The sequence below is a fragment of the Jaculus jaculus genome, chromosome 7, assembly GCF_020740685.1.
Source record: "Jaculus jaculus isolate mJacJac1 chromosome 7, mJacJac1.mat.Y.cur, whole genome shotgun sequence".
Classification (NCBI taxonomy): domain Eukaryota; kingdom Metazoa; phylum Chordata; class Mammalia; order Rodentia; family Dipodidae; genus Jaculus; species Jaculus jaculus.
Genome location: NC_059108.1, coordinates 49,736,925 through 49,759,057, shown reverse-complemented (window position 1 = coordinate 49,759,057; position 22,133 = coordinate 49,736,925). Strand labels below are relative to the sequence as shown.

Here is a 22,133-nt window from a genome sequence, read left to right as displayed (position 1 = left end):
CTTTCATTTATTAACTGGCCTATAATTACTTCATATTTCCTATAAGTGATATTTTCATTGTATATTATAAAAGTAAGCATGAGGTAAGTCCTACCACATTACCCTCCTAACATATTTTATTTATTTGCAGTTCTGAAGACTGAATTTAGGGCCTTTCACATATTAGGCAAGTGCCGTACTATTGAGCTATATTCCCAGTCCCTAGGATATATTTGGATAGTACAGAAATTCAAATAACAAAATGTTTCCTAAAATCTGTTAAATTTTGAAAAAACACTCCAATTGACACTCACTAAATTTGTTGTAGCTTTGTTTCATTTTTCGAGGTAGGGTCTCACTCCAGCTCAGGCTGACCTGGAATTCACTCTGTAGTCTCAGGGTAGCCTTGAACTCACTGTGATCCTCCTACCTCTACCTCCTGAGTGCTGGGATGAAAGGCGTGTGCCACCATGCCCCGCCAAACTCACTAAATTTGAAATGATATAATCTAGATACTATCTAATGTAAAGTTAACTTTTGTGCTTTAAAAAAATTACCAAATAAGTAAATAGAGACTTAGAGTGGTATAAATTCCATACAGAAGAAATACTTAATCCACTTAAATGAAAAACTCCAATATATATTAATGCTAACTGATTATTTACTATGGCTACAAATAGCCTTTCAGGCAACTAAAGATAGAGACCTTGAAATCAACTGTTATACAGCTTAAACATTTTACTAATTTAGGTAAGACTTTCAATGATTTTATAAGCATTTACTACATTCTAAATGCAAAACTGCACAAGCTAAAGCTAAAAAGCTATGATCTTGCTTCAAAAAAAGTAAAAACAACTATTTATGAAGTTTTAAGTACTAGACTTTTTACTTTTTTTATTTTCAAGGTAGGGTCTCACTCTAGTTCAGGCTGCTGACCTGGGAATTTACTATGTAGTTTCAGGGTGGCCTCAAACTCACAGCGATCCTCCTACCTCTGCCTCCCAAGTGCTAGTGTTAAAGGTGTGTGCCACCATACCTGGCTTAGACTTTTCACTTTTTTTATTGCATCCTAACCACAAACATATTCCCTGTTCTGGACTGTTCAAGAGTTAATTAATAGGAAATTCATCAAATTAAGAAAATAAATGAGGGCTGGAGGGATGGCTTAGCGGTTAAGGTATTTGCCTGCAAAGCCAAAGGACCCAGGTTCGATTCCCCAGGACACATGTTAGCCAGATGCACAAGGGGGCACACACGTCTGGAGTTTGTTTGCAGTGCTAGGGGCCCTGGTGCATCCATTTTATATAAATATAAAACATTTTTTTAAAGAAGAAAATAAATGAGTTTTGGTTTATATATATGACATCTCAATGTTAAGTTCTGGGCTTTAAAACATTTAGGTTAAAAGAAAAAGAAGAGTATGATGGAGAGTGGAGTTTCAATGAGGAGGGAATTACCATGGGTTATTGTCTACAATTGTGGAAGTTGTCAATAAAAAAATAAATTTAAAATAATAACTTTAAAAAAAAGAAGAGTCTGAGCAGAGTTAGTAAGTATAACACATTAATGTCAGGCTGAACCATGTCAGGTTTCTATCTTAGATAAACTACTTTCAAAATCTCCAATGTAAGCCAGGTGTGGTGGCATACACCTTTAATCCCAGCATTTGGGAGGCAGAGGTAGGAGGATCGCCATGAGTTTGAGGCCATCCTGAGACTACACAGTGAATTCCAGGTCAGCCTGGGCTAGAGTAAAACCATACCTCAAAAAACCAAAAAATAAAATCACTAATCTATTAAAATGATGTCTTGAAGATAGCAAAGGTCTAGTCTTAGTGACAGTTCAGATTAGAAGATAACAAGCATAAGAAGCAAAAAAATCTTTCTTTCTGGGGGGACCTCACTCTAGCCCAAACTGGAATTCACTATGTAGTTTGAGGGTGGCCTCAAACTCACAGTGATCCTCCTACCTCTGTCTCCCTAGTACTGGGATTAAAGGTGTGTACCACCATGCCTGACAAGAAGCAAAATTTGGAAGATGAAAAGCCTGCCTATAAAAGAACTGCTTGTAGCAAATGTGGCATATTTTTGTACATAAAAGCTGTACAATTTCTGCACACATAACCCCATCAATAGTCACTTCAATTTAACAAGACTATATTCTTGCATTACAGAGTCACAGAAAAGATTTAACAAAAACGATATGAAAGGAGGTCAGTAGTTTTCAATCATTTCTACAAGACTGTTGTGGCAGACCTAACACTACAGCCTGCCTTTAATCACACACATGGCAGTGACACCCTCTCATCACAGTGTGACTAACAGCTGTGGTATTCCCAGGCCAAACAATGCAGCTCCTGCCTGTATCCTCATGGTTACTGACCACCACAGCTGTCCTCCTTGTGAGACTGCATCCATCCACACATTTTAGTTTTGCCATACCATCAATGGCCCACAAATACCAAAATAACACTAAGAGTTCTCAAAGCCACTGTTTAGTGCCTGAGTTTATAAAATACTGTGCAGCAGAGAAAAACAATGCAGAGAGGTCATTCTGAAACAATTTATAAAGATATGTGACTACTATGCAATATACTTTCTGTAAAAATCCCATAAGCTCTAAGAAAACATGATTAAATATTAGCTCAAAGGGATGTGTTAGTATCTCTGAAACATAGTTTTAAAACTATTAATTCACCTTAAAAATATAGGTAAAATATAATCCAGTCATTATCTAATCAGTTTATTCAAATTACTACATATTTAAAATAACTGTGAATCCCCAAAAAACTAGATGGACTAGATTATTTACAAGACTACTGAGTTATTTTCTTCTCCAAATTCTAAAAATGAAAAGAACTGCTATTAAGAACAGACCACTCGGTCGGGCGCAGTGGCTCACGCCTTTAATTCCAGCACTCAGGAGGCAGAGGTAGGAAGATGCCGTAAGTTCAAGTATTCACTGGACACATTGCCAGGCACAGAGAAAGAAGCTAAAATATGTACCTTTCTTCAAGGAAATCATAACCCAAGATAGGTGTCAGAAAAGACATCAATTTTTCTTTTGGTCTGCTTTGTTTTTGAGATAGGATCTCACTATACAGCCCAGACTAAGCTCCAACTCACCATCCTCCTACCTCTACCTCCTGAATGCTAGGATTTACAGGCATGTGATACCATGTTAAGCCATGACATAAATTTTAACAGATGGTGATAGAGTTCATTATCAAAATTTATATAAAAGTAGGGAGGGAGCTAAAAGGGAGTAACACATCCAAAAGGTGAACTCAAGAAGAAAGCAAACGCAGGGCTAATTAAAAAAGGCAATTGTAGCCAGGCATGGTTGTGGCACAGGCCTTTAATCTGTGCACTTGGGAGGCAGAAGTGGGAGGACTGTCATGAGTTCGAGACCAGCCTGAAGCTACACAGTGAATTGCAGGTGAGCCTAGGCTAGGTTGAGACCCTACCTCAAAAATCCATTAAAAAAAGATGAAATTATAGCATACTATTTGTAGAAGGGAAAAGTTAATCATTTTTTAAATTTTGAAGGTAATTTATCAGGCTGGGGAGATGCTGCACAATATGAAGTTCTAGATTCATCCCCAGAATCCACATGAAAAGCCATAACCCAGTGTCCTCTGCTGGCTTTTGCAGGTGTGAGCAAGGGGTGCAAATAGCTGCATACACACACGAATACACCTCTTCACACACCTCAAATAATAAAAATAAATAAATCCTAAAAAAAAAGATACTCTTTAAGAAAATATTAGAACCCTAACTTTCTTTACTGAAAACTAGCTGCTAATATAATGTTACAATACAAACAAAGTAGACTTGGGATTGTAGCTCAGTGATAGCATATTTGCTTAGCATCTCTATGAGGCCTGGACTTGTAAGGTGGAACATGTGTCTGGAGTTTGTTTGCAGTGGCTAGAGGCCCTGGTGCTCCCATTCTCTTTCTACCTGTCTCTATCTGCCTCTCTTTTTCTCTCTCTCTCCAATAAATAAATAAAACATTTTTTTAAAAAAGAGGTAAAGATAAAATGTGAGCAGGTAAGTCAAACACTACTACATGAAAAAGTAGAAGGAAAAGCCAGGCATGATGGCATATACCTGTAATCCTAGAATTCAGAAGGACTGCAAACCAGATGAATATAAAACCAAAACCAAACAACAATGGCAAGACAAGGAAAGAAGAGGGAAGGAGGGAATTAAGAAAGGATAGAAAAAAGGAAGAGGAAGGATTTGAAGACAGTACAGCTCATTGACTACAACCATATAAAGATATATGAGGGACTGGGAAGATACCTCTGTGAGTGAAGTGCTTACATTGCAAGTGTTGAAGGGCTTGTGTTAGATCCCCAGAACCTACTTATATAAGCAGTGCTGGGCATTACAGTACATGCTTGTATGCTCAGTGCTGAGGAAATAAAGAAAAGTGGAGCCCTGGCTCTCTGGCAAGTTAGTCTTGCCTAACTGGCAAGCTCCAGGCCAGTGAAAATCTCAAAAAGAAAAGAGAAAAGAAAAAGGGAAATAGTGGGTAGTGTTCCTGAGGAAGGACACTTGAGATTGAGATGGCCTCTGGCCTCCACATGAAGGCACACACACAGGTACCTGAATACACATAAACACATACATGCATTTTAAAAAAGAATTCTTTCATTCTGGTATCATGGTTTTCAAGAGAATTCATGATGTACATTAGGAAGCTGACCTTTGTTTCTTCAGTTCTCACTGCATCCAACAAATAATGAAGGAGTTCCTGACTGTCCTGTTGTTGGAAACCTTTAAATCGAGGTGCCCTATGATTTTAAAACAAAACAGGAGGAAAAGAAATAATCATTCATTAGGTCATCAACAATTATTACCTGAAATCATTTTTGGAGGGCTGGAGACAGGGCCCAGTGGTTAAAGGTGCTTGCTTATAAAGCCTAATGGGCCAGGTTCAATTCCCCAGTGCCCATGTAAAGCCATATGCACAAAGTGGCACGTGCATATGGAGTTTGTTTGCAGTGGTAGATGTCCTGGTGCATCCATATTTTCTTTTTCTTTCTCTCTCTATTAAATGAACAAATAAAAGTATACAAAAATAAATGGGCTGGAGTGATGGCTTAGTGGCTAAGGCACTTGCCTGCAAAGCCAAAGGATCCAGGTTCAATTCCCCAGGACCCACATAAGACAGATGCACAGGTAGCATGTGTGTCAGGAGTTTGTTTGCAGGGGGTTGGATGCTCTGACTGGGCCATTCTCTCTCTCTCTTTCTCCCTCTCTCTCTCAAATAAATAAATAAATAAATAGTAAAATATTTAACACACACACACACATATATTTAAAAATCACTTTGAGGGCTGGAGAGATGGCTTAGTGGATAAGCGCTTGCCTGTAAAGCCTAAGGACCCCAGTTTGAGGCTCGATTCCCCATGACCCACATTAGCCAGATGCACAAGGAAGGGTGGGCGCACGCATCTGGAGTTCGTTTGCAGTGACTGGAAGCCCTGGTGCACCATTCTCTCTCTCTATCTGCCTCTTTCTCTCTGTAACTCTCAAATAAATAAGTAAAAATGAACAAAAAAATTTTTAAATCACTTTGAAATGGTAATGATTTTAATTTACTACTTTTTCAAATAAATAGACAAAATATGATTCCTATTCCAAAAAAGTTTAGGATGGAGCTCCAACTCCTGTTCTGGGCTCTGCCCCTCCAGCACAGGCCTGTGCCCAGTTCAATTGGAGAACTGAGGCCACCAGGACAAGATTGCAAGTTTCTGGCCACATAAATGAAGGAGAGACTAAAACTGCCCCAGCCAAACCCCAAGCCTAAGGGCTTGGCTGGAAAGGTTTTTTTCAACAGGCCTTGGTTCCAGCCACATGTCTCCTCCCCTGAGGCCTGCAGCTCAGTCAACTGGGTGGGGGAGGTAACCACTCTGTCTCTCAGGAAATGCAGAGACACAATGGGAAAGACATGTGTGATGGTGCTCCCTAACTGCTGTGATTTTCTGCCAAAGTGCTCTATGACAAATATATCCTTATGTAACTGTAAATCATTTATTCATACAGGTATTATAAAAAGAAAAATGACAGGCTGGAGAGATGGCTTAGTGATTAAGTGCTTGCTTGTGAAGCCTAAGGATCCTAGTTCGAGGCTCAATTTCCCAGGACCCACGTTGGCCAGATACACAAGGGGCACACACGTCTGGAGTTTTTTTGCAGCAGCTGGAGGCCCTGGCATACCCATTCTCTCGTTTTCTATCTGCCTTTCTCTCTGTCTGTTGCTCTGAAATAAATAAATAAAAATAAAATAAAAAGTAAAATGAGCTAAACCTGATAGCACAGGCCTACTCTCCTAGCTATTTGAGAAGCTGAGACAGGAGTGTTAGGTCAGGATAGGTTCCCAAAATGGGAGTCACCATGGTCAGCAGAATGGTGACAAGAGGAATAGTGCATTATCCACATTTCTCAAGAAACCAACCAGTCTTTATCCCCTCCTTGCCTAACAATGCTGCAGGCCATGGTTACCTGCCCCTTATCTCCCAAATTACTGGCCACTGTTCTGATGTCACACCTTAGCTATTTTAAATGGCTAATGTAATGATCTCCCTAAAGGAACTTTTCTATTCAACTTAACAAATGAGTTCTTTTTCCTTCCTCACCTTGCCCCAACTGAAAAGCCCTATAAAGCCCATTACCTAAAAGCTCAGGTTGGCTGTGCTCCTCTTGTGAGTCAGCCCTGGAAGCTTGTGTTTTTCCAAAATTAAAATAAAATACTAAAAGCTTTCATCTCAGAGTGGTTTTTGTGGTCTTGGGCACTCCCAAACCTCACAAGGAAGATCACCAATTCAAAGCTCCAATGTGATAGTCTAACCACACAATTAAAAACCACATGGCTTGCTGGACGTGGTGGGGCATTCCTTTAATCCCAACACTTGGGAGGCAGAGGGTAGGTGGATCACATGAGTTCGAGGCCAGAGGCCACCCTGAGACTACATAGTAAATTCCAGGTCAGCCTGGGCTAGAGTGAGATCCTACTGCCAAAAACAAAACAAAACAAAACAAAAAAAACCATGGATTTTAAATTGCTTGGTAAAAGGAAGTACATAATTTTAATTTGAACTGTACCTGATAGTTTCTCTTCTGTTTAGGTTTTAAACAAATAGATGTTGTTTACAGATACCTTTATGTTTATTTACTAATCCAAACAGTCCAACAGATCTCTCCTAAAGTTTTTGTTGCCATTTGTTTCAAAGGATTTTTTTGTTTTGTTTTGTTTTTAAATATTTATTTATTTATTTGAGACAGAGACAGAGAATGGACATGCCAAGGCCTCTAGCCACTGCAAACGAACTCCAGACACATGTGCCACCTTGTGCATCTGGCTTACGTGGGTCCTGGGGAATTGAACTGAGGTCCTTTGGCTTTGCAGTCAAATGCTTTAACTGCTAATCCATCACTCCAGCCCTGGTTTTGTTTTTAAAGGAAAATTTAACTGAAGCCTACAATGAACTAAAGCTACATATAATATAATAACTTGTTACATGGTATCATAACTGTAATTACTAAGTTTATGCTCTATGTCAACTTCAACTTACAAAGATGATTTTTGGGAACAACAAAATTCTATCTGAGGTGGTGGCTCATAATTTGCCAGGTTTTTAAAAAGATTATAATGTCCTGTTACTTAAAAGGAGGAGGCAACTGGCCTACGTTCCAGGCCAGCCTATCTCAAGACACAAACAAAAATTTGCCTTACTCTCCACAAAAGCATTTCCAAGTGTGTTAGAGGTATTGATAAAGTTTATCCTCAACAGTTGTTAGGTTTTGCCTGTGTTCACAGACTTATAACTTAAAAGTATATTTCATGGAATTTATTAATAGGAGATATCTCAAATCAATGCGTTCTATAAAGTTTATAGGTATATATACTGGCATTGTAAGATAAGTCTAATTGTCAGGTAGACATAAATATTAAGGAGATTGTAAGTTTTCCTGCTAAGGCTGTTTCTCTACAAATTTCTAATAGTAAGATGGTTAATAAACCCTTAGAAGCTAGACTACTTGCTTCTTTGTCAATGGGTAATAAGATTAATCATTTTGGTGGTGTTTCTCCTAAGTCATACAAGAAGGATGGTTAAGGACTAGAGGGATGGCTTAGCATTAATGTAATTGCCTGCAAAGCCCAAGGACCCAGGTTCGATTCCCCAGTATCCACATAAGCCAGAATCACAAAGTGGCACATGTATCTGGAGTTCATTTGCAGTGGCTTAGAAGCCCTGGTGTACTCATTCTCTCCCTCCCTCTTCCTCCCTCCCTCCTTCCCTCGACCCCCTCTCTCTTTCTCTCTCTCTCTTACACACACACACACACACACACTCAAAAGAAAAAAAAAAGACCAGTCATGGTAGCCCATGCCTTTAATCTCAGCACTCCCAGCACTTGGGAAGCAGAGGCAAGAGGACCATAGTGCGTTCGAGGCCACCCTGGGACTATATAGTGAATTCCTGGACTAAAGCAAGATGATACCTTGAAAAATAATAAATAAATAAATAAATAATTTTTTTTAAAAAGTTTTAAAAAGGGCTGGAGAGATGGCTTAGCGATTAATGTGTTTGCCTGCAAAGCCAAAGGACCCTGGTTTGATTCCCCAGGGCCCATGGAAGCCTGCTGCACAAGGGGGTGCATGTGTCTAGAGTTCGTATGCAGTGGCTAGAGGCCCTGGCATGCCCATTCTCTCTCTCTCTCTGCCTCTTTCTCTCTCAAGTATATAGATAAACAAAAATTTAAAAATAAAAAAGAAAGATAGTTAAGTAAAGATGGGTTGACATGAATGATGGAAGCAAATGGGTAGGAATCTTTCAATGATGGACATAGAATGCTTGTTATGCTTTTTTTGAGTGGAACTTAGATTGTGATGTTAAAATATGTGGATGAAGATGTGTGTATGTAGAAAGCATATAGGAGATCAAAAAGGACCACATTTTGCCTAAAAATTAATTTCCTGGGCTGGAGAGATGGCTTAGCGGTTAGGCGCTTGCCTGTGAAGCCTAAGGACCCCGGTTCGAGGCTCGGTTCCCCAGGTCCCACGTTAGCCAGATGCACAAGGGGGTGCACGCGTCTGGAGTTCGTTTGCAGAGGCTGGAAGCCCTGGCGCACCCATTCTCTCTCTCTCCCTCTATCTGTCTTTCTATGTCTGTCGCTCTCAAATAAATTTAAAAAAAAATTAATTTCCTTTTATAAGAAACAGAAAGCTGATGTTCAGGTTAAACAGATAAACACCATGCCTAAAATTAAGAATTTTTCAACTATTTACAGGCTCTTAAGGATGCTCTGAAAGTATTATATAAGGACACAGACAACTGAAATTCAGCTTACACCAGACACAGGTCAGGAAGTCTAGCCAGGTTAAACATACACAAGACTCTAGCACCTTGTATATTACAAATGGGTAAAATAAATTTTTGAGGTAAAAACAAACAACTTCAAAATAGAACATGGAATATCAGGATGCTTAACTCTCTGCTCTTTCATTTCCTTTTGCTCTTGCTTAATGTTATATGGTACTTAAAGTCATGGCAAGCTGGACTCTGGAAAAAAGGATGATGGCACTCCCTTTATCTCAGATCCCATGAAAGTTTAAGCCATGTGGGTCCCCCAGACTCTATTCAAAGACAAAAATGGCCACTTGTCTCTGACAAGATAAAGGTAATAACAAATAACGTATAACTTTGGTTCTCTTTATAGTTCCTCATTTGAACACTGAAAATCACTTCTATCAAACAAAATATCTCACTAGAAAGGTTAAATAGGTAAACTGATTCAAGGTATATGAACAGGTAACAAACTCCTTACATACGACAAACATCAGACTTAGCTAAAATGTATGTCAGAGTAGAAACAGATACGATAGAAAATCATAAAACAAAACAAACAAAAAAGCCAGGTGTGGTGGTGCATACCTTTAATCCCAGCACTTGGGACAGGTAGGAGGATTGCCATGAGTTCAAGGTCATCCTGAGACTGTAGTGAATTTCAGGTCAGCCTGAGCTAGAGTAAGACCCTATCTCAAAACAACAAATAAATAAATAAAATAAAAATAAAAAGGCATAAAATAAGTTATCTCTCTCATTTATCTCTCTCTCTCTAATATCAACAAAGGGTAGGATCCCTATATTTAAGGTAATAAAATCAGAGATTACCTTCAAAACAATAACAACCCTTAAGTACCAAACATTCACAGATGGGGTGGGGGGACTCAAATCCCATGCTCCCACAGAGGGGCAAAGAACCACCCCCCCAATAGGACATCTAAGCTACTAAGATGGGAGTAAGGGTGAAAATCTTCACACTTGGGCTTAGAATGGTCCATGGCACTTATATGCCATGATGTAAAGAATGTACAAGGGACTGGGGGAAAGGTATAGATGACCCCAAGCTTGGAAGCTGGCCTTGTAGGGTGAGCATGGATATCCTTGTCTTGGACCTTCCTTGCTCCAGGAGGCACACAGACCATATAATGTGTCCCCCTTTGATTAGGAAGAAAATAGAAAGATTTGGGTTAGGACACCTCACCTATAGAAAGACCAACATAATCAGTCAAAAGCTCAGAGACAAGTACCTCACAGAGAGACATAGTATTTAGAGGATAGTTTCTGTCATGGTGGAAACCAACTGCCCTCCAATTGGACTGGAGGCCTGCTCCATGGGGGGAAACAAATCCCTGATACTGAAAACTTAAAACAGGGGTAGTCATGAGCCCTAAGGATGTAACATCTGCTGATGTCTGGAAAAATGTATATACTATACTTATCAAACTGCCCTGTAAGCACTTCTCTTAATATTTATACCCTTATATTAATGCTGTTCTCACTTTGAGTAGAGAATCTCTCTTTTCAGATGGGAGTGACTTTGGGATGACTCAGAAGGTATCATAGTGCTGGAAAGAAGTGACTGGAGTACTAAGTAACATCTTGATCACACCTTCCAAGGCTCAGGGTCTAATGCAGAAGAGGTGGCAGAAAGAATGTAAGAGCCAAAGGAAGGGTAGGACTCCTTACAACGTGCTCCCTCCAGACATAAAATGACCTCGATATCCATGACCTCATAGTGCCTGACACTACCTACACAAGACCATCAGAAGAGGAGGAAAAGACCATGACATCAAAATAAAAGAGAGACTAATTGAGTTGGGGAGGGGATATGATGGAGAATAGAATTTCAAAGAGGAAAGTAGGGGGGGGGGGAAGGAAGGTATTACCATGGGATACTTTTTATAATCATGGAAAATGTTAATAAAAATTGAGAAAAAAAAGAACGAAATAGAAAAATAGAAGAGAAAGGTAAAAAAAAATTAAAATGAAACTTTATAATCCACAGATATTAAAATATGCAAATACAGGGCTAGAGAGGTGGCTTAGTGGTTAAGATGTTTGCCTGCAAAGCCAAAGGAGCCTGATTCGATTCCCCAGGACCCACCTAAGCCAGATACACAAGCTAGCATAGCATATGCATTTGGAGTTTGTTTGCAGTGGTTGGAGGCCATGGCACGTCATTTTTCTCTCTGCCTCTTTCTCTCTCACTCTGTCAAATAAATATTCTTTTTTACATGCAAGTAAAGGGCTGCAGGATGGCTTAGCGGTTAAGGTGTTTGCCTGCAAAGTCTAAGGATCCAAGTTCGATTCTCCAGATCCCACGTAAACCAGATGCACATGATGTTGCATGATTCTGGAGTTTGTTTGCAGTGGGTAGAGGCCCTGGCATGCCCATTCTCTCTCTCTCCTTCTCTCTCTCTAATAAATAAATAAAAAGCAAAATTTTTTTAAATGCAAATACACATTTAAAGGATTTTATTTCTTTGTATCTCAGTAATAGTAGATTGGATTAGCTTATACACTCCATTAAAAAAAGGGTCCATTTTCATTTTCAATGTGTTATATTCAGTGTGTCCCTGGAGTTTAGCAGAACCAGACACAAAATAAACTCTTTTACAGGAAAAAAAAAAAAGAGTAGCTTAATGTCAGGTCAGGTCTTTTTACAGTACATGTTATTTCCAGGCATAAGAAGATTTTGGTTTTAAACATATGGCAACATCTGGACAGATTCACTTACCGTCTGTTTGCCTTAAAGCTCATTTTTAAATATAAGGAAGCTAGGAGCCTGGGGATGCAGTTTAGTGGTAGAATGCCTGCCTAGCACATGGAAGGCTTTGGGTTAGATACCCAAAACACACACACACACACACACACACACACACACACACACACACACACCATAAAAACACCTCTTAGATTGCTTTGTAGATTTTACAACTATGACTTTCTTACTTCACAATACTGTATTGCAGACTTCTATTTGATTCTCAGCTTGTTACTCTCATAATAGTGATGGTTAAGTTTGTGTCAACTTGGTGTGTTTAGGAATCCTCTTAAGTGGGTCTCTGAGGTTGTTTCCAGAAAGGATTAAATAAGAAGGAATCTTTCCCCCACAGTGAGCCCTTCCCGAAGAGTGGGCGGCCCCTGTCGGAGGGGAGTCTTTATCAAAAGAAACTGTAGGAGAAAAGTATTCTCCTCCCCCAGACTGCCAGTGCTGCTTGCTACTTCCGGACTGAAGATCAGCATGGACTGAAGAGCAGGGTCTCTCCAGGACACCTCCAGTCCTTCAGTGCCAGATTAGGACTGCTGAGGCATCCAGCCTTGTGGACTGAGCAGCTACTGAAAGAACTAAATTGAGGCCATGACAGGCTTCAGTGAAACACCTCCCAGGCTAAGCTTAAAATTAAAACAAAGGGCCATTAATCAGTGACTGTCTGGCCACAGAAAAGCTGAGTCACTTCTTGGAAATTCAAGACCTCTGGAACCCAATCAATCAAAGATGTACAGATGTAATTGTAGACCAATCATAATAAGGGTTACCTCACCTACTCAGAACTCCCCTTAAGCCCCAGGTATGGTAGAGCTTAGAACCAATCAAATGCAACCCTTGTTCAAATTAGCCAATCAAACTGTAAAATTAATTGCCTGCTGTTGCAGTCCGGTTCGCATTGTTGGTAGAAATCACCCAACAAGAGTAGCTTCTGGGAAAAAGAGATTTATTTTGGCTTACAGGCTTGAGGGGAAGCTCCACGATGGACGATGGCAGGGAAAAACGATGGCATGAGCAGAGGGTGGACATCACCCCCTGGCCAACGTAAGATGGAACACAACAACAGGAGGGTGTGCCAAACACTGGCATGGAGAAACTGGCTATAAAGCCCATTAGCCCGCCCCCAACAATACACTCCCTCCAGGAGGCATTAATTCCCAAATATCCATCAGCTGGGAACCTAGCATTCACAACACCTAAGTTTATGGGGGACACCTGAATCAAACCACCTCACCTGCCAAAGCCTCCCTTAGTTATGCTGAAAGGAACCTGTGAGCTCCTCTCGGGGTCACCATTTTGTATAAATGGTCGACCCCTGCATGCTGGCTGATTTTGCAGAATAAACACTCTTTGCTTTTACATACTATTTGAGTCTGGGGTCTTTCTTCAGAGATTCTCGGTCCCTTACAATTGGGGGCTCGTCTGGGATCACTGAGAACCCCCCCCCCCAGTATCAATAAAAGAGTATTTCCTGGAGGGTATTTAGCTCTCTGATGATTGGTGAGTTGGGTGCCTCTTTGTGTGTCTCTAGTCTGTTTTGTTTTCAGCAAATCTGGCACCTGGACACAATCTGGAAGCCCAGGTAGAAGGTGAGGTTGACGAGCCACTAATTACCTCAGGGATGGGGGCTCCCAAGGACCCTTCAGACCCCCTTCTGGTGGAGCTGGAATGCTCCAAATTGGTGGAGCCTGAAAACTCCAGCCTGTCTCTGGTTTTGATAAAAGGACACGGGTCACACCCGTCTGACAGAGCCCATTCATGGGAGAGGCCACCAACTGAAGCATTTGAGTGTCTTTTTTGTTTCCCAGGGAATTTGTTTTTGTGTCTGTGTATCTATGTGCTATTTTTCCTTTTCTGGTTTCAGGAAAATATTGTAGAGAAATATTATGGGACAGGCAACTAGTTCCAACCCTTTGGACTTAGTCCACTCACATTTTAAGGGCTTCCAACACATGGCAGAGAATTTGGGTCTGACAGTGAGTTCGGGAAAATAAACCACCTTTTGCAGGAATGAATGGCCAACTTTCAATGTAGGATGGCAGGAGGGAGGCACTTTTCATCTCCCTACTATTTACCAGGTCAAAGGTATTATGTATGGGAACCCTGTACACCCTGACTAGGTGCCATACATTACAGCTTGGCAATATCTAGTAGAAAGCCCCACTCCCTGTTTAACTCCCTTTTTGCCACCAGCCCCAGCCATATTGCCTATCAGGGAACCAAAACAGCTGTAGGATCATAAACTGGCAGTCCTGGCCCCCTCTGCCCCCAAGGAAGATCTCTACCTGCCTCCCTATGTAGCTTCCCCTGCACCTCCTGTACCACGAGCGAGAGCTGCCAATCAGGGTCCTGGGGAAGGAGGAAACATGATCAGTCCTCCCCACACATGAGCCTGAGCCATAAGACAGGCAGACTCCACTGTGGTTGCACTGCCTTTGCGAGTAACAAAGCCCCTCCCTCGATCAGGACGGCCAACAGTTCGTGACTCCTATTCCTTTTTCTACCAGTGACCTGTATAATTGGAAGATACAGAATCCAAAATATTCAGAGAAACCCTTGGCCTTCTTAGACTTGTTAGATTCTATAATGATAACTCACCAGCCCACTTGGGATGACTGTCAGCAACTTTTGCAGGTTTTCATTACAACAGAGGAAAGAAAGCACGTTCTAGCCACTGCTCGCAAGCTAGTTCCTGGACCTAAGGGCCAACCCAGTCATGCAGGCTGTCACAGACATGGCTTTTCCCCTGACCCACCCTGAGACCCCAACAGCCTTGAAGGTAAGGAGAGACTCAAAGCCTACAGCCAGAATCTAATGGGGTGGTCTCTGAGAGGCTGCTAGGAAGCCCACAAATTTATCTAAAGTAGGACAGATTTACAAGATAAGAAGGAAAGCTCAGGGGCCTTTTTAGAGACACTACTAGAAGCCTACTGGGCCTATACACCTCTGGACCCAGAAGCCAAAGAAAACCAGTCTGCCACAAACATGGCTTTTATCAACCAGGTGGTGCCAGACATCTGTAGAAAGCTCCAACGACTGGACAATTTTGAGGTAAGCAACTGGTCGGAAATAGTAGCAATAGCAGAAAAAGTTTATAATAAAATAGGGAGACTCCAGGAGACAGACAAACTAGAGGCCTGACCAAAATATTTTTGGTTTCCACAGGAAATTCTGACCCAAGGGAATTAAAAAATATGGCTTATGGGAGAAACAGGAGCAGACCAACCCCCAATCAAGAAAGGAAGGGTCACTTCCGGTTAAGATGGCGGCGTAGGTACCACGCCAAAGCAGCCTAGGGGGGGGAAAGACCGAAAAAAACTCAGCAAAATACACACTTTTACTAAAAAGTGAGGTGTATAGGAAGTTGAGGCGGCAGCGGAGAAGTGGAAGAGTTATAGAGCATCCAGAGCCTGCACAGGCGGGAACAGCGGCTCCGGGGCGGCTCGGCTACCCGCCGCAACCGCGGAGCGGCAGAAAACCGCCGGACTCTCGGCTCGAGCCGCAGGACAAGCCAGGTGCGGGATTTTCCCCTCACACCGCGCTCTCCGCAACTCGGGAAACGTGAGGGGAGAGCGGCAGCGAGCAACGGAGGGAGGAGCAGACCGCGAGGTAAAAGCACACGTGGAGAAGCGATATAACCAGAGCAGCCGCGGCTCCCTCCCCTCCCCCGCCGCCTGAACCCAGCTCCAGCGAACACAGCAGCGGCCCGGGACCCGGGCACGCCAACTTGGGCTGACGGCGGGACCCAAGCAGGAGCAGAATTCGGCAGCAACTTCAGCGGCTCCAGCACCGGTACCAGTGGCCCCAGCAGCAGCGGACCCAGGAGCGGCAGCGGTGGCAGATCCCGCAGCAGCGGCTTCGGGGTGAGCAGCAGTGGTGGACACGGCAACGGCAGCTTCAGCAGCGGTGGGGGCTCCGGGGGTGGCAGCTACAACAGCTGCAGAGGCGGCAGCAGCGGCTCAGTTTGCCCCGTAGGAAAAGCAAGTGCCCAGCTCCAGAAATCAGAACAGCAGCCCGACGACCCAGGCAGCAACTTGACTGAGACCACAATCACCCAAGGTAACTGGGATTGCACCAGGGAAGGGTCTCACTTGGTCACAAGCTGACTTGGATACCTCAACAGACCAGAAATCTAAACCTCTTTGTTGATAGAGGATCTGGTCATTATAATAACTACTCTTGCATACATACTCGGGGCTGTTTTTGATGGAATGGGTACAGTGTTTAGTTAAATTTTAGAATCTACCAGTATATTATTCCACTCAGCCTGCTTGAATACTCCTATAGCAGGGAAACTCAACCCCTAAGAACATCTTTGTAGATACTCTGACAGTCTTAAGAGCCACACCTAATACCTTAAGGTCCTACCCTGAAAATATATTACATCAAATCAATTGATACAGCTAAGAATACACAGCTAGCTAGAAAATCCAAGCATTAACTTAATCCAAGATGCAAAAATATATACATTATAACACAAGAAACACTAAAAAGCAAGACGATATAAATCCACCTAAAAGTATTAATGCATCAGAAATGTCCTCCAGTGAGAAAGAGTTAGAGGAAATGCCTGAGAAAGAGTTCAAAAGAATAATTATAAATATGTTCAAAGAGGTCAAAGAACACATGAAAACAATCAAAGAAGAAATCAAAGAGGAAATCAAAGGAATCAAAGAAGAGGCAGGACACCAATTTAATGAAATAAAGAAGGCAATACAAGACATAAATAGAGAAATAGAAATAATAAAGAAAAACCAGTCAGAATTACTAGCAATGAAGAACACAGTTAATGAAATAAAAAACTCTGTAGAAAATCTCACCAGTAGGATGGATGAGGGAGAGGACAGAATATCTAAGCTAGAAGATCAGGTGGCAGACCTAATGCAGTCCAACAAAGAGAAAGACAAACTTATAGAAAAGTATGAGTGGGAATTTCAAGATATTCGGGACACTATGAAAAGATCCAATATAAGAATTCAGGGCATAGTAGAAGGAGAAGAATTCCACTCCAGAGGCATAGTAGGCATCTTCAACAAAATCATAGAGGAAAATTTTCCCCAAATTGGGAAAGAGGTGCCAATACAGATACAGGAAGCCTTTAGAACCCCAGCCAGACAAAACCCAGAAAGAAACTCTCCTCGCCACATTATACTCAAACTTCCAAACACACACACCAAAGAAAAAATATTGAAAGCAGTTAGAGAGAAAAATCAAGTTACCTACAAAAGCAAGCCCATCAGGATTACAGCAGATTATTCAACACAAACTTTTAAAGCCAGAAGGGCCTGGAGTGATATATTCCAAGTTCTGAAAGATAACAACTGTCAACCAAGGTTACTTTATCCTGCAAAGTTATCCATCCAAATAGATGGAGAAATAAAGACATTCCATGACAAAAGCAGGTTAAAGGAATATCTGAAGACAAAACCAGCTCTACAGAAAATACTTGATAGAATCCTCCATGCTGAACAAAAGGAAAAGCACACATATAAGGAACCTAGAAAAAACCAGCCATACTCAAATACCAGTTAACAGAAGAGAGCACAGGTAGAACAAGTAACACACACACACACACACACAAATGGCAAACATAAATACACACCTTTCAATAATATCTCTTAATATCAACGGTCTCAATGCCCCAACGAAAAGACATAGATTTGCAGACTGGGTTAAAAAGCAGGATCCTACAATTTGTTGTCTTCAAGAAACTCACCTTTCTACAAAGGATAGACATTATCTTAGGGTGAAAGGTTGGAAGACGGTGTTTCAAGCAAATGGGCCTAGAAAACAAGCAGGGGTTGCTATCCTAATATCAGACAGGGTGGACTTTAGTCCGAAGTTAGTCAAAAAAGATAAGGAAGGTCACTTTATATTGATTAAGGGCACACTACAACAGGAGGACATTACAATCCTAAACATATATGCACCTAACATGGGGGCTCCTAAATTCGTCAAACAAACACTATTAGAACTAAGGTCACAGATAACACCAAACACGGTGGTGGTGGGTGACTTTAACACCCCACTCTCATCAATTGACAGGTCATCCAGGGAAAGAATAAACAGAGAGGCATCTGGACTAAATGAGGTCATAGAAGGAATGGACCTAACAGATATATACAGGACATTTCATCCAAAGGCTGCAGAATATACATTCTTTTCAGCAGCACAAGGAACATTCTCTAAAATAGACCATATATTAGGACACAAAGCAAATCTTAACAAATTCAGGAAAATTGAAATAATTCCTTGCATTCTATCTGACCACAATGGAATTAAACTACAAATCAGTAGCAAGAAAGGCTATAGAGCATACACAAAATCATGGAAACTAAACAATACACTACTAAATGATGAGTGGGTCAATGAAGAAATCAAAAAGGAAATCAAAAAATTTATAGAGTCAAATGATAATGAGAACACAACATACCAAAATCTCTGGGACACAATGAAGGCAGTTCTAAGAGGTAAATTTATAGCCTTAAGTGCCTATATTAAGAAATTAGAAAGGTCGCAAGTAAACGACCTAATGCTTCGCCTTAAAGCCTTGGAAAAAGAAGAACAAGGCAAACCAAAAAGTAGTAGACGGGAAGAAATAATAAAGATTAGGGCAGAAATTAATGAAATAGAAACAAAAAGAACAATCCAAAGAATTAATGAAACAAAGAGTTGGTTCTTTGAAAGGATAAACAAGATTGATAAACCCTTAGCAAATCTGACCAAAAGAAAGAGAGAAGAGACACAAATTAATAAAATCAGAGATGAACAAGGTAACATCACAACAGATTCCAGAGAAATTCAAAAAATTATAGGGACATACTATAAAAGCATATACTCCACAAAGTATGAAAATCTGAAAGAAATGGATGATTTCCTTGATCTATATGACCTACCTAAATTAAATCAAAATGAGATTAATCACTTAAATAGACCTATAACAAACATGGAGATCCGAGCAGTTATCAATAATCTCCCAACTAAAAAAAGCCCAGGCCCGGATGGATTCACTGCTGAATTTTACCAGACTTTTAAGGAAGAGCTAACACCATTGCTTCTTAAGCTTTTCCAGGAAATAGAAAAAGAAGGAATCCTACCAAACTCCTTCTATGAGGCCAGCATCACCCTGATACCAAAACCAGGCAAAGATAGAACAAAAAAAGAAAATTACAGACCAATCTCCCTCATGAACATAGATGCAAAAATTCTCAACAAAATATTGGCAAACAGAATACAAGAGTATATCAAAAAGATCATTCACCCTGACCAAGTAGGCTTTATCCCAGAGATGCAGGGATGGTTCAACATACGCAAATCTATAAATGTAATACATTACATAAATGGGTTGAAGGACAAAAATCACATGATCATCTCATTAGATGCAGAGAAAGCATTTGACAAAATCCAACATCCCTTCATGATAAAAGTCGTACAGAGACTGGGAATAGAAGGAACATATCTCAATATAATAAAGGCTATTTATGACAAGCCTACAGCCAACATATTACTAAATGGGGAAAAACTGGAAGCTTTTCCACTAAAATCAGGAACAAGACAAGGGTGTCCACTGTCTCCACTTCTATTTAATATAGTTTTGGAAGTCTTAGCCATAGCAATAAGGCAAGAGACACACATAAAAGGGATACAAATTGGAAAGGAAGAAATCAAGTTATCATTATTTGCAGATGACATGATTCTATACATAAAGGACCCTAAAGACTCTACTAGCAAGCTGTTAGAGCTAATCAAAACCTACAGCAATGTAGCAGGATACAAAATAAATACACAGAAATCAGTAGCCTTCGTATATGCTAACAACAAACACACAGAGGATGAAATCAGAGAATCACTCCCATTCACAATTGCATCAAAAAAAATAAAATACCTTGGAATAAACCTAACTAAGGAAGTAAAGAATCTATACAATGAGAACTTTAAGACACTCAAGCGAGAAATTGCAGAAGACACTAGAAAGTGGAGAAACATCCCTTGTTCCTGGCTTGGAAGAATCAATATCGTGAAAATGGCAATCTTACCTAAAGCAATCTACACATTTAATGCAATCCCTATCAAAATTCCAAAGGCTTTCTTCATGGAAATAGAAAAAACAATGCAAAAATTCATTTGGAATCATAAAAAACCTCGAATATCTAAAATAATACTGAGCAACAAAAAAGAGGCTGGTGGTATCACCATACCTGATTTTAACCTATACTACAGAGCCATAGTAACAAAAACAGCATGTACTGGCACAAAAACAGACATGTAGATCAGTGGAACAGAATAGAGGACCCAGATGTAAGCCCAAGTAGCTATAGCCACCTGATATTCGATAAAAATGCCCAAAATACTCATTGGAGAAGAGACAGCCTCTTCAGCAAATGGTGTTTTGAAAACTGGATAAATATCTGCAGAAGGATGAAAATAGATTCTTCTCTCTCGCCATGCACAAGAATTAAGTCCAAATGGATTAAAGACCTTAACATCAGACCGGAAACGTTGAAACTGCTAGAGGAAAAAGTAGGGGAAACCCTTCAACATATTGGTCTTGGCAAAGACTTTCTGAATACAACCCCAATTGCTCAGGCTATAAAACCACAGATTAACCACTGGGACCTAATGAAATTACAAAGATTTTGCACCGCAAAGGACACAGTGAAAAAAGCAAAGAGGCAACCTACAGAATGGGAAAAAATCTTCGCCAGCTATATATCTGATAGAGGATTAATATCTAGGATATACAAAGAACTCAAAAAGTTAACTAATAAGGAATCAAACAAGCCAATCAAAAAATGGGCTAAGGAGCTAAATAGAGTTCTCAAAGGAAGAAATACGAATGGCATATAAGCACCTAAAAAAATGTTCTACGTCACTAGTCATCAGGGAAATGCAGATTAAAACTACATTGAGATTCCATCTCACTCCTGTCAGATTGGCCACCATCATGAAAACAAATGATCATAAATGTTGGCGGGGATGTGGAAAAAAAGGAACCCTTCTGCACTGCTGGTGGGAATGCAATCTGGTCCAGCCATTGTGGAAAACAGTGTGGAGGTTCCTAAAGCAGCTAGAGATTGATCTACCATATGACCCAGCTATAGCACTCCTAGGCATATATCCAAAGGACTCATCTCATTTCCTTAGAAGTACATGCTCAACCATGTTTATTGCTGCTCAATTTATAATAGCTGGGAAATGGAACCAGCCTAGATGTCCCTCAACAGATGAGTGGATAATGAAGATGTGGTACATTTATACAATGGAGTTCTACTCAGCGGTAAAGAAAAATGAAGTTATGAAATTTGCAGAAAAATGGATGGACCTGGAAAGTATTATACTAAGTCAGGTAACCCAGGCCCAGAAAGCCAAGCGCCACATGTTCTCCCTCATATGGGGATCCTAGCTACAGATGACTGGGCTTCTGTGTGAGAATGAAAATACTTAGTAGCAGAGGCCAGTAAGTTGAAAAGGAGACATAAAGGGTGGAGAAACGAAGGGAGGAGGATACTTAATAGGTTGATATTGTATATATGTAATTACAATGATTGTAATGGGGAGGTAATATGATTGAGAATGGAATTTCAAATGGGAAAGTGTGGGGGTGGGGAGGGAGGGAATTACCATGGGATATATTTTATAATCATGGAAAATGTTAATAAAAATTTAAAAAAAAAAAAAAAAAAAGAAAGGAAGGGTCATTCCGACCCGTCTCCAAAAGGACCAATGTGCTTATTGTAAACATATGGAACACTGGAAAAATGAAATGTCCACAAAAGAAAGACAAGAGTTCTACAATTCTGGAGATGGGAGAACTCAGTGACTGAAGCATCAGGGTTCACGGCCCTCCATGAGCCCTGGGTAACCTGGAAGGTGGAGGGGAAACCAACAGATTTTTTTTTATCAATACTGGGGCCCAACATTCAATTCTGAAATGGCCCATGGGACCCTTGTCCACCAAAAGGACATGGGTCCTTGGGGCCACTGGAATAAATCAATACTCATGGACTACCAGAAGAAAAGTGA

At 40.7% G+C, this 22,133-nt stretch overlaps 1 protein-coding gene across 5 annotated transcripts in view; it reads right to left on the bottom strand.

Moving 5' to 3' along the window:
* Positions 1-22,133, bottom strand: part of Usp45 (ubiquitin specific peptidase 45) — a 122,385-nt gene that overhangs the window by 34,500 nt on the left and 65,752 nt on the right. For all 5 annotated transcript variants that reach the window (XM_045155013.1, XM_045155011.1, XM_045155012.1 and 2 more), the window contains one exon: positions 4,693-4,780. In XM_045155013.1, the coding sequence (XP_045010948.1) occupies positions 4,693-4,780 (88 nt within the window). The remainder of the gene's footprint in view (positions 1-4,692; positions 4,781-22,133) is intronic.